The 17,134-nt window shown below is 43.8% G+C and overlaps 1 protein-coding gene and 1 non-coding gene across 7 annotated transcripts in view; one reads left to right on the top strand and one right to left on the bottom strand.

Moving 5' to 3' along the window:
• The window catches only part of CDC14B (cell division cycle 14B), an 81,394-nt gene extending 76,367 nt beyond the window's left edge, over positions 1-5,027 (bottom strand). For 5 of the 6 annotated variants that reach the window (XM_024208964.3, XM_024208963.3, XM_024208958.3 and 2 more), the window contains exon 1: positions 4,880-5,027. In XM_024208964.3, coding sequence (XP_024064732.1) covers positions 4,880-5,027 — 148 coding nt within the window. The remainder of the gene's footprint in view (positions 1-4,879) is intronic. The other variant, XM_026652363.1, reaches the window with a different exon arrangement.
• An 8,726-nt stretch (positions 5,028-13,753) lies between these two features.
• Positions 13,754-13,913, top strand: LOC112112889. The gene has a single exon (XR_002908643.1). It is a non-coding gene; the product is annotated as a U1 spliceosomal RNA (small nuclear RNA).
• Positions 13,914-17,134: the final 3,221 nt, after the last annotated feature.

Below are 17,134 nucleotides of genomic sequence, written 5' to 3' on the forward strand. Positions count from 1 at the left end.
CAAAAATATTTAAATGGTATTCTATTATTGTTTAACAGCACGATTAATCACAATTTCTGAAATTGCTCGACAGCCCTACTCCAAAGTATTACAGTCATTTTGCAAATTGCAATTATTGCCAAAAGTCTAAATAATTTTGTTGGAAGGTTACAATGCAACACAACATGGTTTAGAATCTTATTTCTCAGGTAAAGTTAGAGAACTGTACAGAACATACATACCAAAGATAGGAAATCAAAAACTGCCTTCCCATCTTAAATAAAACCTCTACAATTTCTTTGCATTGTATATAGCTATCATTTTGAAAGACATGGGAGATTATATCTAATAAGTGGAGATGAGTTTGTTCAGTTTTGGCAAATAAAATTCACATTATCTGAGTGTCATGCATTAGTTGAAGAAAAAAAATGATGAAATTTGAAATCCACTGTAATATAACACAACAGAAACTTTAAGGAATTGTATTCTTTAGTCAATCATTTTCCTACATCCCTGATGTTATTCCTGGAATGTGGCATGTACCTACCATGCATTCACAGGAATATGGGAAAATCTGCAGTGTTTTCCCAGCCAGTGCCTTTTTTTACACCACCAGAGTAAAACATCTCAAAAGATGTTAGGACTGCCATGGAGAGAGTTAAGGAAAAAAAGCAAAACTGAGTATGAGAAATAATTTTTTTAAAAGAATACTTACTGAAGCTTATACTGACAAAAAGTAGATTGTAGTATTAAACACCCAAATATAATGCACAACAGAATTTGTAATCCATGCATGCGACATCAGACCACCATGATTTGTTACACCCCCAGATTACAAGGATTTTAAAATATTTAGGTTTGTTTAAAGCTGTTGCATTAGGAGAGAAGGAGAAGGCAACATACAATGTGCAAAGTATTTTGGCACTGATTTTGCAAATAGATGCTTTAGAGCATATTTGTTAGCCTGGACAGAGTCCCATTTACCAGTGTGTGTATTTGCAGGATTGGGGCTTTACGTCTTCTGTGTCTTTAGTTAGATGAACTAAGGGTTGTGCATGCCATGTGAAATGGTAGGAATGCTAGTTGTCTAGTTGCTAACAGTTGTCTACATGGGGAATTTACCAGCAGAACTATTATGCTAAAACTCCCTGTGTGGACACTATTAGTCCAGAATTAAAGTGCGTTTTCCAATTAAGTTTATGTCACTTTGGAGGCAATATAAAAAACACTGGGGAAAAAGACACTAGTATTCTGGAATACAAGTGTCCACACAGGGAGTTATACCAGTGTAACTACAGAGGTGTATTTGTATCAGTAAATTTTCTTGTGCAGACAAGACCTAACAATATTTTTATTTTAGATTGGACTATTTTGGATTACTTTCCTTTACAACACCATTTGTTTGGTTTGTTTTAAAATGGGAGTCTGGCACAGTTTGAGTTTATATACTCAGTCCACCAGGCCCTGTCCCCAAAATGTTACACGTTTTTCCATAATAAAATTGTGTGAACCTTGACACGTCATTTCTAGCTTTGTTTTAATTTAAAGGAAACCGTCAACTAATTGGGAAAAAAAAAAAACCACTTCAATCTATTTTTTTTAAACCAGCTATTGTTACAGGTACCACCTACAAATCACTATAACAGAATTTTTTTTTCCAGTTTGTTTACTTTGTGTATTCTCAGTTTCACTCTCTTCTATAGACAGTTTCCTATTTGCATGGGTCTTTCAAACAGGAAGAGGAAAGGGTTTTGTGTTTGTTTTTTAAATAAATCATATCATTCTGAAAAGTTGGCAAGGAGACTGAAGGGCAGCTACAATACCCAACTGTATTAAAAAAAATTTAAACTAACTGGAGTTCAAACATCCCTTTAAACTAGAAAAGAGCAACCCAGCAGTTGAAGAGCTGCATTAAACTGCAAACCAATCAGAACACTGGGATCAGCAAAAACAAAAATTATAATTTAACAGTTAGACACCCAGGCGGGGCAGCTCTAAGGGGATTTGCAAGGGCTACAGCCACCCTAAAATTTGCCTTAGCCCCCATCCCAGCACAAAGGTCAAACTTTAGGCAGACATAGGAGTGGCATGGTATGGCATTGCCACGCTTACTTCTGCAGTTCTGTGCTGCTGCTGGCAGTGATGGGAGCCTGGCCAGCAGCTGCCACTCTCCGGCGACTCAGCTCTGAAGTCAACGCCTGCGACCAGCAGCAGCCCAGAAGTAAGGGTGGAAATGGGACACTAGAAATGTTCCCTCTAATTTTTTTTCATCCATGCGCGGAATGAATTTTGTTATGTCCAGCACCAATATTGAGATAATGTGCAGATGTGCGCCACCAATACAAACAAAAAACCTAAATTGCTGGTCATACTTAAGCAGCTTTCTGTACCCTTCTACTAAAGGGTTGCTGAAGCTGCATCTGAAGTTGACCTTGCTATGTATTCATTCTCACTAATCTATATATTATCTATTAATTTTTGCTAAAAAGTAATACAGGGTCTTGTATCATTTCTGTTACAAGAGCTATGTAGATAACTGCCATTTAGCATGTGAATTGTAAAAGCCCGTTTTCTAATTTGCAAGATTATATTATAATACTTTCTGCTAGGGAATCAGATCATGGCTTTGTCAGTAATTGAATAGGACAACACTGAATCTTTTCCTATGCATCTAGATATATTGAACATGTCAAGGCACCAAATCCTGTTACCCTTCTGTATAACCCAACCAAACTGGTGTGGTTCTACTGCAGAAAGAGTGAGGAGGCGGCAGTAGAGAAAGGCATCTCTCCCCGCTGCAGTCCTGGGCCTGGGGGGAGAGGCATCTCTCTTCGCCCTAGCCCTGCATGCCCCAAGCTTCCCATCCACCACTGTCCCCACCCACCCTCTATTCCCCTCCACCTCACCTCCTCTCACACATCCTCTCCAGGGTACAGGCCTACCCGTGGCTGCCCCGCTCCACTAATTAGGTACGCCGCTCTTAATGCTTTCTTGTGCAGCTGCAGAGGCGCACACCTTAGAGCAGTGGTGGGCAACCTGTGGCCCTGTCAGGGTAATCCACTGGCGGGTCGTGAGACAGTGTGTACATTGACCGTCCACAGACACGGCCGCCCCGCAGCTCTCAGTGGCCGCAGTTCGCCATTCCTGGCCAATGGGAGCTGCGGGAAGCGGCATGAGCCACAGGGATGTGCTGGCTGCCACTTCCCGCAGCTCCCATTGGCCGGGAACGGCGAACCGCGGCCACTGGGAGGTGTGGGCGGCCGTGCCTGCGGACGGTCAATGTAAACACTGTCTCGTGGCCTGCCAGCAGATTACCCTGACAGGCAGCATGCAGCCTGCGAGCCGCAGGTTGCCCACCACCGCCTTAGGGGGAAACACAGAGCACTAGTAAGTCTGCTATAGAAAATTATATTTGTATGTTTGTTAATATCATTTTTCACAGCCTCCCAGCTCTGAAGGCAGAGCAGCTCAGAAGTAAGGGTGGCAGTGGGGTGCTAAGTCTGCTGTGAAAAGTGATACTGACAAAGTTTCTTCGCGCCCCGCTCCCAGTATTAAATAGTAACTAAAAAAAAAAAAAAAACTTTTCTGCTCATAATAATTTGATAAAAAATGTGTTTTAGTCTTAATTTAAAAGTGGTGAGAAAAGTTAGATTTATTTTAAACAATTTGGTTATAAATTTAGCATTTAAAATAGCATTAAATATATTTAAAAAGTGTTTTTAATTTATAAGGGGAGGCACTCAGAGGCTTGCTGTCTGAAAGGAGTTGCTACTACAAAAAGTTTGAGAACCACTGTTCTAGTCTGACCTCCTGTATATCACAGACCACACCATATGTTCACACAGAAGACTAAGAGGGTTGACTGGTTGAACTATATTTCCATTCTTCTTTTAGAATCATAGAATCTTTTCCATCAGTACTGTAAAATAGTGCAAGACAGCTGTTTTTTAGTGCCACCCTTTAAAAGTAGTCCTTTCTGGACTTCTGTGATGTGGATAAGAATGGTAAATTAGAGGCTTTTGTCTGCATTTTTTCTGCTATGGTAAAAACATCTAAAATTGTAATTTGTGTAAAACAGTTATTGTATCCACAACAACCAATCAGGCAAGCATTTATTAAGTGAGTCGGCAAAAGCCAACAAAGCATTGTTTCCCTGTACTAGAAGCTGCCCTGAGGAACAAGAGAGGAGGGTGGGAAGGGGAAGAAGAAAAGCAGCAGCAAGAAGCAGGAGATGAAAGAGAAGGTTTCCTTTTCTTGCAGGCACTTCTTTCATTTAGGACTCAGGAAAAGCAAAACCAGGAATTTCACGCTGAATATTTTACACCTGACTCTTTGTTAAGCCCAAAATTAAAGTCAGTACTGCAAGACAGGGTGAGTAGGCCACTCCTATGCACGTTTAACGCATTCTGCTAATGGTTTTTAAACGTCAGACACTCTACAGAGGCATTTCAGGCCACGGGAGACCTACATATTTTCTCTGCGCTTTCAGGGAGACCAGTGAACCACCAGCCAAGCCCCCTCCGCTCTAGGGCTAGCGTTTAAAACAAAACCCATGGAAGTTGTCACACGACGTGGCGGCTCCCACAAAGTTTGACAGCAACTTGTAACGTGCACAGCGAAGCCCGGCGGGGGCGGAGGCTGCTGCGAGAGGCAAATGGACGCAGGGAGAAGGGTTTTGCTCTGACCCATTATTTTGAAGCCTGGTGAGAGCGAAGAGCTGGCTAGTGCCTTCCCTCCAGTGGAGCGGGACGAGCAAGTTCCGTAAATCCCTCCACACAGACCCCGCTGCTGCCCCCGGACTGACGCTACCGCTGCCCATCGCACACACGGCGTCAGTGATCCCTGCACGGGCAAGGCAAGCCGGACGCAGGTACCTCCCGCCCCCGGCGCCCCCGCTCACCGGTGATTTCCATGCAGCTCTCCGGCCCGGACGGGGGCGGCTCCTCTTCCACCCCCGCGGCTGCAGCCGCCGCGCTCCGAGTTTTCTTCACGGCCGGCGGCGCCGGGGCCGAGTGTCGCCGGGCCCCGGCCCAGTTCTTCCGCTTCATGGCGGCGCCGTTACGGGGGGTGCGAGGCAGCCGGGCTCATCCCCGCCGCGCTGAGCCGCTCGGGCTGCCTGAGGGGAGGGCCCCGAGCCAGCAACGGCAGCGGCTGACTCTTCTCGGCCACCTCCCCGCAGCGGGGGGGCTCCGCGCCCCCTCCCTGCGCGTCTGATTGGGTGGGCGGGGTGTGACGTCATCGCGACCAGCTCGCGTCGGGTACAGTGACGTCATAGTGGTAAATGCTCATTACGGGTATGCTAGGGGCAATGCTGTGTGACCCTCCCACGTGCCTGCATCCACCGTGTCCTTATGGCCCATATGGCTCCATGCACCTGCCTCCTGCACCGACACACCCTGCTGTGTGCCGCTTCGCCCTTCTACACATACATGCACACACAAACACCCCCTACATGTTGGTCTATATTATTTCTGTTATCGGGCTGTCCAGAGGCTCCAAAGCCATTGTTCCAAGCACCGTACGCACATAATAAAAAGTTCCTTCACCTTCGTATATCCCCACACAGACCACTATGCACCACCTTATGCTCCTTTATTGGGGTGACCATATTTCCCAAAGGCTGGGGCTGGCTTCGCTGCTCGCTCAAGCTCTACCTGCTCTCCGCATAAGCCCTGCCTCCTCCCAGCCCCCAGGGGGGGCTGGCATCTCCGCTCACCCTCCTGCTCGTTCCTCTGCACCCCACTTTTTGACAATAGTGGGCATTTGTCCTGTTTGCTCTTGCCAACTGATCAAGTTGGCAAGAACAAACCGGACAAATGCCCACTTTTGCCAAAAAAAGTCAGGATAGCCAGGACAGGGCTTAAAAAAGGGACTGTCCCAGCCAAAACAGGACATATAATCACCCTATCGCTTATACATATAAACATCACAGTACACACTGAAATACACCCTTTCCTTACACCATTGCATATACAACGTCCATGTACACCCATACATCTATTCCTCCCACCCCCATACAAGCCTACATACACCTCAGATACGCCCTGCCCTATATAAAATATAACTTCACATATCCCTCACATGTCTTCACAGGTGCTGGAACTAGGGGTTCTGGAGTTGGCTTGAAGTAGTTTCCATCATATATGGGGTTTACAGTTTGGTTCAATGGCTCTCAGTACCCCTGCCGCTATACAGATTGTTCCAGCACCACATACTTGTGACTTCATACACAGATATCCCCCCACACCTATTCAGTCTCTCTGTACTGCCCCATATGCACACCCATTCATGCCCAGCATGCCACACACACATTTTACCAGGGCTGGATTTAGGGGCAGGCAACCCATGCAACCGCGTGGGTGCTGGTCTTGAGGGGGGCTGGGCTCAAGGTGCTGTAAATTATTCAAAAGTATAACAAATGGGGGGGGCAACGAAGACGCTTCTCGCTTGGGGCACCATTTGGTCTAGGTCTGGCCCTTCATTTTACACATTCATATACCCACAACACACCCATGTAAGCTTTTTGGAATAGAGACTGCCTTTTCATTCTGTATTTGTACGGTACCTAGTACACTAGGGTCCTGGTCAATGAATGGGGTGCTACTACAATTCAAAGAAAGAAAGAAAGAAAGAAAGAAAGAAAGAAAGAAAGAAAGAAAGAAAGAATTAATAATAACCTCTGATACATCCACACTCACATACAAAACCATTTTATCCTCTCTTCTTAGAGTGCCCTAGATAATGTTTTATGTTTATATAGCACTTTACATACCAAAGAATTCCAAATAGAGTCACAGACTACACATACTACGCCGCTGAAATTCAGCTATCTCTGGGGGCGGAGAGTGCCAGCCAACTGGCACACAGTTTATCACACAGCAATGTAGGGGAAGGAACTTGCTATTATGAAAAGAACATCTGTTTCTACATAAAATGGACTTTTTCAGAATAGAATATTTTAGATTTATTTTTAATAGTAATATACCTATTACCATACATTAAAAGTAAGCAATTCAATTCCATTTAATAATATTTTATTGGCATGAGAACCAATACAAGTGTTGCCAAAGCATAAGGAAGAGACAAATTCCTCAGTTAGCTGTCAGAGGAAGGTATACTTTGCCCAGGATACGGCTTCACAGTGTATGTGTGATATATTTTCCTGTCTCCGTTTGTCATTTGTGTCCATTCTCAATCAAGAGACAGGCTGCTACGTACCGTGATGCCATGTCTGCTGTCTCTCTCCATTCTCCTAGGTTTAGACAGTTTTCTCTCATTGCTTTTACATAAAAACCTTTAATCATTTTAGTGTTTTGAAGAAATATCTTTTTTGCACCCTATTGTATTTTGGACAGAGTAGAGTGTCCCTCCATCTCAGTCTCCTCTCCATCAGACTGGTTGCGCTGCATCTCTCTGGGTTTGAAGTCTATTTTGTGTCTTCCTGTTTCCACCTCTAGTTTATGATTAATGATTTTGTATTTGATAAAGCCTGCCTAAAGTTTGCACATTTTAGTATGCTGAGGTAGTCAGCTGGTGTGATAGTTCTGTGCAGGGATCTGAAGCAATGTAGCATGGTTGTTTTTGAGTTGTGCTTTCCAGAGACTTGTATATTGATGCTTTAGGTGTTGGCCTAGTGTCTTGCACATTCTTCAATTTTTGGAGAACTTGATTGCTCCACTGGTTGGAAAGTATAAAATTAAATTTTCCACAATAGACAGTGCAAGCAGCGACCCCAGTCTACCATAAAAGAAACCCCTACATAGCAGTGGTCCAGGCAAACAGATGGTTGACCAAGAAGATAGGCTTGGCTTCCTGTCCTAAAAGTAGGGTGACCAGCTGTCCCAATTTTATAGGGACAGTCCCCATATTCGGGGCTTTTTCTTATATGGGCACCTATTACCCCCCACACTCTGTCCCGATTTTTCATATTTGCTGTCTGGTCACCCTACCTAAAAGCAAAAATACTCAGGGTCTCACAGACTGCCAGAGAGAGTGAACTAGAAATGCAACACACACTCTGCCTCCAGTCCCTAAGGCCCTATCTACACTGGGAATAAATGTAAGCATATTTGGTAGGCATTCAACGGAGGTGCAGCTCAGCTGTAATGGTATTAACATTTTAAGATGTAGTATAGAGAGCATAGGCATTTTTACGGTAGTACTTTCAGCTGATTCAGAAGATCAGAACAATGACCAATAAAACAACTCTCTCAAATAGCAGTTTTCCAGGGAATGTTTGCTTATTATCTTCCCTTGTCTTCAACAGCATTTTCTGTTTGCTCTCCATGCCTTGCTGCTGTGGGTTTAGGCAGGGACACTCACTATATTATATACATTGTATATTTTCTAATTCCCTTCAGGCAATAATTCTTATAACAACTGGTAGAAGGAGTTCACTATCAGATCTTTTATAAAAACAATACTAGGTCTTCCAGTCTAACTGCAGTCCCTGATGAGTTTGGTCCATTATGTGTAATAGCATGTCTACCTTAAAAGATTATGGTAATATCATGGGAGGGTTGAACTGGCAGGTATATGAGCTCATTTAAAATTGCTAGCAAAGCCATAGTCAGATCCTGATTTATGGGCCTGATCCTACAAACACTTACACACATGATTTGACTGCAGTGGGATGACTCAGGTATGGGGGGCTTATTCTGCTGCTCTTATTCCTTGAATAATACCACTAGTTTTAATGAGCCTACCTTCAGCGTAAGGTACTACTCAGTGTAAGCAAGGGCTTCAGAAGTGAGCTTGGCGAGGGTTGAGGATACTCAGGATCTTTTAGAATTGGGCCCAAAGTGAAGAAAGCTTCCTCTGTGATTCTTGCAGCATGCAGCTGAGAGTAAAGGCCACACTTTGTTGATCGGGAGTTGCAGCTATCTTCTGCCTACTACCTCATCATTAAGTGACCCTCTTTCTAAAAAGAGAGACTTTCAAATATATCTCTATTTTCAACAAATAATGTTTAAAAATTGTGGTTTTAAAATTTAAATTTTGAAAACGAAGACTCAACATAGTTGAAAATAGTTATTTTTCCATGCATGCTTCTTGTCCTCTGTGGTACTTTGAAATAAATCTGTCATTTAAAATGGCTAAAAAAATAAAACAGAAGTGCAGTGTAACACAGTAGCTGCCAAATAAGCACTCCGTGGTGGCCAGAGGTGTCTCCGCAGTGCCCTGCCTCTGTTTTTCTCTTCTTCAGGGCTCCTGAAACCAACTCCACCCTGTCTTTGTAATCCGATCACATCCCATCTTGGGGTCTGATTTTTATTAACAAAAAGTTCCAGAAAAGCAAACACAAAACCAAAATCTTCCACCCATCCTTAAACTGGGCTCCATCCAGCCTTAAGATGGGCACAACCCCTCCTCCCTGAGGTGCTGTCCCTTCCTACTGTTTGAGCCTCTGCAGAGAACGCAGGGCCTGGGTGCCTTCTTTGCCTTTTCCCAAAGGAAAAACAAAACTTAACATCTGGATCTTCTTACCTAGCCCCAACTCCCACCTTTAGGAACCACTAGAGGAGACCCTCTCTCCCTACAACTTCAATGCAATCCTTCCCCCTTTGAGTTCTGTCCTCACTGAGCCATCGTTAGTCTCTTTATAGCACAGGTGTTGTCCCACCCCCTTAATTGGCTCAACTAGGAGCATCTCCTCTGGCACAGGGGCAATGGACTGCTTTAATCACAGGGGCTAGCCACCCTGTGACATATGGTTAGACAATTTAAGTGCAGTTTTTGAAAAGCAGAGCCTTTTCCCCCCTCCCATCTGATGGACTATGGAACCTTTTTCTGAGTGTATTCTGCCATCTGCTGGGTATGAGGTGACTGTCTCCTGCTGTTTTTTTCACTATTCACTGTCTGAGTTTTTTAAATTAATGTTGAACTAGTACAAGACATAAACTTATGATCAGATTTTGTACATTTCACATTACTAACATGGGCCCCAGTCTTGCCATTCATTGGTCGCTATAATGAGAGAATTTAACTTTGAGTGTTCTGAAATACCTTGCAACTTCTTAATAGAGGCTTACAGAAAAGCCTCGGAAGGGGGTTGAAAATGCCGTAAAACTCACTTCTCCCAATTGATACAATTAAGGTGGTGATAGTATTAGGACACTTTGGTTTGCATAAAACAATAATTAGTTTTAAGATTAACGCTCTAATTAAGTAGAAATTGATAGTTTAAATTTAGAAAATACAACATGGCTGGCCAAAATGGCAGAGACAAGGATAATAGTTTAAATTTAGGTAGTGGAAAGTTCTAGCAAACAAGATGGCGTCAGAGGGAGGTGCTTAAAAACATCTAGAATCCAAGATGCCGTCAGAGGGAGGAGCTTAAAAACATCTAGAATCCAAGATGGCTTCAGAGGGAGGAGCTTTCCTACCCAAGAATAGGTATGACGTCATGCGGAGGAGCTGGAAAAAGCTAGCAGCTGATTGGCTGAGAGGAGCTGACCTTGAGAGAGCAACCAGTATATAAGGCTGACAGCAAGTCTGTAGTGGATTAGGTGTAGCATGCTTTCAACTAACAGGTTGAAAAGAAGTGGGTTTGAGGCTTTGCTTAAGAATGGAAGTTGCCTGAAAAGAAGAACTGAACATCCTGAAAAGCAGCTACTTGACAAAGCAGCAGCAGAATTCTAAGGTTGCCGTGGCAATGAACAACTGCCTGCTAGCAGCTACCTTGCCAGCAGCAACAGAAGAGCAGCAACCGCCACTGCATCTGTGGCCTGACAGAGCGACAGCGCAGCTGTGGAGCCCATAGTTCAGGAAATCAGACAGAGCAGAAGGACCAATTAGATGAGTCAGAGGGAAACTTTTGAATAAGAAGTGTAAGTCTGATCTTCTTTATATCTATAATTTAAGAGTGTATGGCTGTGTCTGTAAATAAAGCTGGATGCCTGCGTCTTGAGTGAGATCTCCCCTACCCACCTTGTAGCCAATTGGCCAGCATTTACAGACTGTTTAATGTTAAGAGTCAATGTTAATGTTAAGTAAATGTTTTATTTTTATTTTGTGAATACTGTAATGGTTTTTCTTATGGGTATATAGAGGTTGTGTATACCACATTGTATTAAGTATGGAGTTAAACTGTATCACTAAAAGCCCTTGTGTATATGGGAATATCTATGTGCATGTTACATTGAAGCTACTGTATTCTTTGTGTGGGGTGTCAAATATTGTAAGCAGTCTGTGTCTTTATTTCCCTGTGCTGCTTTAATTATAAGATGTTTTAAATGTAATTTTATTGCATTTTTACTATGTTCTATATAATCTGTCTTGCTTCATTAAATACATTGTAACCACTTATTTCCTTTAAATAAATAAATAAATAAATAAATAATTCTTTTGTTTTTGAAGAATTACTGCTTGTGTGTTCATCCTTGAGCGGAAGGCTGTATCTGTGTCCTTTCAGGGGTTAGCAAGACTAGCTTGCTCTGAGGCGCCCTCTGCAGGTCGGACACAAGCCCCTTGGTAACACCCTGGCATTTCCTTTAGGGCAGGCCACAGTATTGCTACCCTTTGGTTAAATGAAAAGTGCCATTGTAGGCTAACATCATCGGCATCTAAAATTTTAGGGTAACAGCATGGGCAGATTGCTATGCCTGCACAGAGCTCCAATGAAGTCAATGAGACTCTGTGTGGATGCAGTTGGTCACTCACACACACACAAAATGTAGAATTGAAGCTTTAATTAGTTCTTTCAGTCCTACTCTTATTGTCTTTTTTTCATACTATTTTAGAATTTCTGTACTAGTTTAGAGTTTTTAAATATCAAAGGTTTGAATTAATAAGTCTTTTTTTCACAAGGCAGCATGCTGACTCTATGGTTATGCTGTACTCTACCATGTAAGGGTTTGATTTCTGACTCAAGTTCCTTACCCTCCAGGCCAGCAGGAGGTAGAAGTACTTTGCATCCCTCTGTAAGGGTGAAACTAGCTGGTTTAAGAGCAAGGATTATGGGTTCCAAAAGTAAAATTGTCACCTTTTCAAACTAAATTTTAGCCCCATCATTGCACGTCCCAACAACTCACAACTTTATCCTAAGCTGTACAGACTTCCTTCTCTTTCTGATGGTTGTTTTCTCTCTTTGGTCTCTAGTTCTCATCTGGTAGCTCTCTGGCTCCTCATGTCAGTTCCAACTTCTCACATCATTTGCCTGTTTTCATTACTCCTCTGTCCTCCGTCTGCAATCTCTCTCCTTCATTCTCATACCATCACTCTTGGATTCCTCCAAGCAAGCAGGATATCAATCAAAAGACACAGAGGCACAGCAGAAGCAGACTAGCAATGTGAGGGAAGTGTGGTAGCACTCCTGTAATGTTGGGAGAATTGGAAGGTGGTGTCTAGTGGAGGAAGTTTATAATTTGGGGAAATGGGATGGAGACTGGGAGACCAGGTAACCCATTTAAAAACCAGGGAGTTGACAACCTTATTCAAAGGCAGTCTCATTAAGCTTTCTGCACTTATATGAAAGAATGTTCTTTAAGCACAAATGAAGAATTTAGACCTGGTGGGTTGAGGTAATTTATGGGACCAATTTCTGTTCTTGAGAGAGACAAGCTTTCATGCTGCACAGAGCTCTTCTGCAGGTCTGGGAAAGGACTAAGGCCATGTCTACATTAGCACTTACATTGGCAAAACTTTTGCTGCTCAGGGGTGTGACATAAATTTTGCCAGCATAAACATTCATGTGCACAGTGCTACGTGGGCAGGAGACGCTCTCCTGCTGATATAGCCACTGCCACTCATTGAGCTGGTTTTATTATGTCGATGGAGAGCTCTCTCCCATCAGCCTAATGCGGCTACATGAGCACTCTTATAGTGGTACGGCTGTGCAGCTGTAAGCTTGTAGGTGTAGGCAGAGCATCACAGCTAAACACAAGATAGAGCTAACATACCATTCAAGGTGAAATGGCCTGATAACACCCATGTAGTCACAGATCTGTTGGGACTGGACCACAGGGGATGGATCACTTGATAATTGCCCTGTTCTGTTAATTCCCATTGAAGCATCTGGCATTGGCCACTGTTGGAAGACTGGATACTGGGCTAGATGGACCATTGGTCTGACCCAGTATGGCCGTTCTTATATTCTTTTGACAAAAAGGGGGTTAGTGGGTTACAGAGTGTTGTAATAAGCCATAAATCCAGTGTCTTTATTAAGCCATGATTTTTAGTATCTAGCAAAGTTATGAATTTAAACTCTCAGGCTCATCCTTTGAAAGTATTGTGCAGATTTCCTGTGAGGATGAGGACTGAGAGGTCAGATATAGAGCGATTGCACTGTTAAAAGTGTTCACCCACAGGTGACATGGTGCTTTGTCTTTTATTATTTTCCTGTGTGAGTTCATTCGAGAGTGTACTGATTATCTGGTTTCACCCACATAGTTGTTATTGGGACATTTAGTGCACTGGATGAGGTACACCATCATAGTTGTGATAGGCACATGTAGGACCTGTGGATCTTGAAAGGTGTGTTGTGGGGGATGTTGATCATAGTAGCAGTGGAAAAATATTTGCAGGCTTTGCATCTGTTGTTCTGGCAGGGTCTGGTGTTGCTTTGAGTTGTTGTGTCCTGGTCCGTTGGGGGCTTGCTTCTGATAATGAGCTTGGAGAGGTTGGGGGGTTGTTAACAGGGGTATTAAAGGGCCACTTTGCCTTAAATGGTGCACTGAAATATGCACTATTTATCCTAGACTATCTGTTCAATCTTGTATTTAGCTGTGACACTCTTCGTACCTTTCCCAGACTCTGTGTAGCTCAAAAGTTTGTCTCTCTGATCGACAGAAGATACTATGATCATGAGGTGGTTTTCCCAAGGTGAGGCTCATTCATTGCAGTCCAGGTGTGCTGACCCCTGAGATTCCCCCAATTGCAGGAAACTCAACTGCATAACTTGTAGTAGTGGGAGACTGCATTTGCGCTTTCCCCTGAGAAAATAATAAACAGAATTTGGTTCAATAAGAGATACAGTAATTCCTCACTTAAAGTCATCCTGGTTAACGTTGTTTGGTTGTTACGTTGCTGATCAATTAGGGAACATGCTCATTTAAAATTGTGCAATGCTCCCTTATAATGTTGTTTGGCAGCCGCCTGCTTTGTCCACTGCTTGCAGGAAGAGCAGCCTGTTGGAGCTAGCTGGTGGGGACTTGGATCCAGGGTGGACTGCCAGCCCCCGTATCAGCTCCCCACTCCCCTAAGTTCCCTGTGCAGCAGCCGCTCAGCAGGCTATCAATCGCTGGCAGTTCAGCTGTCCCTCCCCCCACTGCCACTTGCTGCTCCTGCCCTCTGCCTTGGAGCTGCTCTCCGGAGCCTCCTGCTTGCTGTGTGTGGGGGGCAGGGCCGGCTCTGGCTTTTTCGCCGCCCCAGGCGAAAAAGCCTCCGGCCGCCCCCCCCCGCAGCCGGGGGAGGGCGCCAGGGGGGAGGGCGGCCGGAGCCCTGGGAGGAGGGGGGCGAGCCCCGGCGGGGGCTCGGCTCTCCCCCCCTCCCCGGCGGCCAGAGCGCCGCGCCGCCGCCCCCCTCCAGGTGCCGCCCCAAGCACCAGCTTGGGTGCCTGGTGCCTGGAGCCGGCCCTGGTGGGGGGGGGGGGCAGAAGGGGGCTAACGTCAGGGTGTCCCCCTCCCCCCTCTCCTGCACCCCACTTACCCCCATCTCCATAGAGCAGGGGGGAGACATGACAGGGGTCAGGACGGAGGGAGCTTGCTGGCAGGAGCTGCTGTCTCAACTTGCTGATCTATTTAAAAAGGCAGTGTACTTAGAGTGGGGTCAGCGTACTTAAAGGGGCAATGTCTATCTCTTTCTCTCACACACTGTGTGTCTCTCTGACTCTGTCTGCCATACTGTCCCCCCTCCCTCCATTCGTGCTGCCTTGTAGAGTGTGAGGCTACATTAAGAACGTGTTAACCCTTGAGGGCTCAGCCGACTGCTAGTTCATTATTTAGCAGTAAGGCATTCCCTGACTCACTCTCTCTCTCTCTCTCTCTCTCTCTCTCTATATATAGTCTTTTGTCTTGTGAAAAAAATTTCCCTGGAACCTAACCCCCCCCATTTACATTAATTCTTATGGGGAAATTGGATTCACTTAACATTGTTTTGCTTAAAGTCTCATTTTTCAGGAACATAACTACAATGTTAAGGGAAGAGTTACTGTATTACTTCACCCACCTTGTCTGTCTAATATCCTGGGACCAACATAGCTACAACAACAGTGCATATAGAATATAGGTTTCTAATTGATTGCACTCATGATTCATGTAATTAGATGTGTAAATGCTGTCATGTTCCTCTGCATTTGACTTCAGGCACAAAATTTATTAGATGCTTGATTAAGGCCTCTTTTAAGATGTCCCCCTCATAGACAAAGATGTCTATGGCCTGGTCCACACTAACCCCCCACTTCAAACTAAGATACACAACTTCAGCTACGTTAATAACGTAGCTGAAGTCGAAGTACCTTAGTTCGAACTTACCATGGGTCCAGACGCGGCAGGCAGGCTCCCCCGTCGACTCCGCGTACTCCTCTCGCAGAGCAGGAGTACCGGTGTCGACGGCGAGCACTTCCGGGATCGATCCGGGATTGATTTATCGCGTCTAGACAAGACGCGATAAATCGATCCCAGAAGATTGATTGCTTACCGCCAGACCCGGAGGTAAGTATAGACGTACCCTATGACACCATAATAATGATTACTAGCATGCTGAACTTTAATACTGCTGTTAAACCTATGGTTCTTTATTCTGAAGGCCAAACAAACGCTGTTAATGGCATTTGATTTCTTACAGAAATTGAATTTGTGCCACTGCACTGAAATTAATAAAAAATGGTTGGTTCTTGGTGAACTGGATTGCTCGGGACATTAATAATGGGATGTTAAGCCAGTCAACCCTCAGTCACTCTTTGGAATCTGGTCTATTTCAATAGTGACAAAAATTTATTTGATGGCTGTTTGGTAGTATATTCTTTTTAGTTGAAACCAGTTTGGTAGTTGCAGTTCAGTTTCTAGTAAACTAGTGTCTACTTAACAACCACTGAACTTGGCCCTCGCTGATTACTTTGGTGTAGTTTCAGTAGAGAGGCAAAGGACTGAACGGACACGGAGACTGACTTAATGATGATCCTTCCAAATCAGGATTAAAGGACACCGATGAGATAATGTGGGGAATTCGACATTGTTATAGCCGGCTGTACCATAATTGTAAGGATTAAGTTCAATCTCCAGTGCTATCAAACTAGCATATTTTACAAACAGTAAACCCACTTTAAAGGGACACTGTCCACTTAGTTGTAGTTCAATTTTAAACTTTTGTAAAAATAGTGAAACTTAAGACCAATAGAAATGTTTTCAGAATTCTTTTTTAAAGAATTATTGAAAGCACCTGTTACAAGAACCCCCTCAAAATTTCCCTTCATTGTTTGCAAACCAAAACATTACAGTTCTAAGAAACAGAAAGTGAAAATAAATATAAAGAAAAGTGAAACTACATTCAGTTTCATTGATGATGCCAAAAGAAAATAGAGGACATAAATGGTGACAAGGAAACTGGATATTTAACATTCCTTCTCTTTTAATAATCTAAAGTATCAGGCAAAGATAGGCAGAAGTGTGTTTGATTAGCAAATATGGGATCTAATTCCTGCGTCTGCAACAGCTGCTTTTAGATGTTCTGGGACTGTGAAGCATCTGGAAACCCAGTAGTAGAATCCCTGGGTGGCACAGAACGAAAGAAACACCCTCTCCCGGCTGGGTGTAGGAAACATTGCCAAGGACAAGGGAGTTTGAGTTCCAGCCTGGTGATCCCCTTGTTGCCAGGATGGCTCCTGAGACTGTGGGGACATTTTACACTGAGTGCCAGATAGGCCCCTGGATAGCTCTAGGATCAAAGGAGCTCAAATTTAGTGCATAATCACCCTTGCTTCTCCTGTAGCAAGTTCAGCTTGGCTAGAAGAGTGATTCAAGGACAAGATTTTCAAATTGACAGTATCTCTTTAAACATTTGAACTAGTTACTATAAACAATGGTAATTGAAAACAAGCAAACAAAAACCCTCACATCCTAGGAGATGAAATCCTATTGTGGCTATTGGGTTGCTCATTAATCATTATTTTTTTTAATGTAAGCTTTGCATTTTCAGTCACTGAACATTTTGTTTAATT

Source organism: Terrapene carolina, unplaced genomic scaffold (assembly GCF_002925995.2).
Source record: "Terrapene carolina triunguis isolate 2854851 unplaced genomic scaffold, T_m_triunguis-2.0 Scaffold113, whole genome shotgun sequence".
Classification (NCBI taxonomy): Eukaryota; Metazoa; Chordata; order Testudines; family Emydidae; genus Terrapene; species Terrapene triunguis.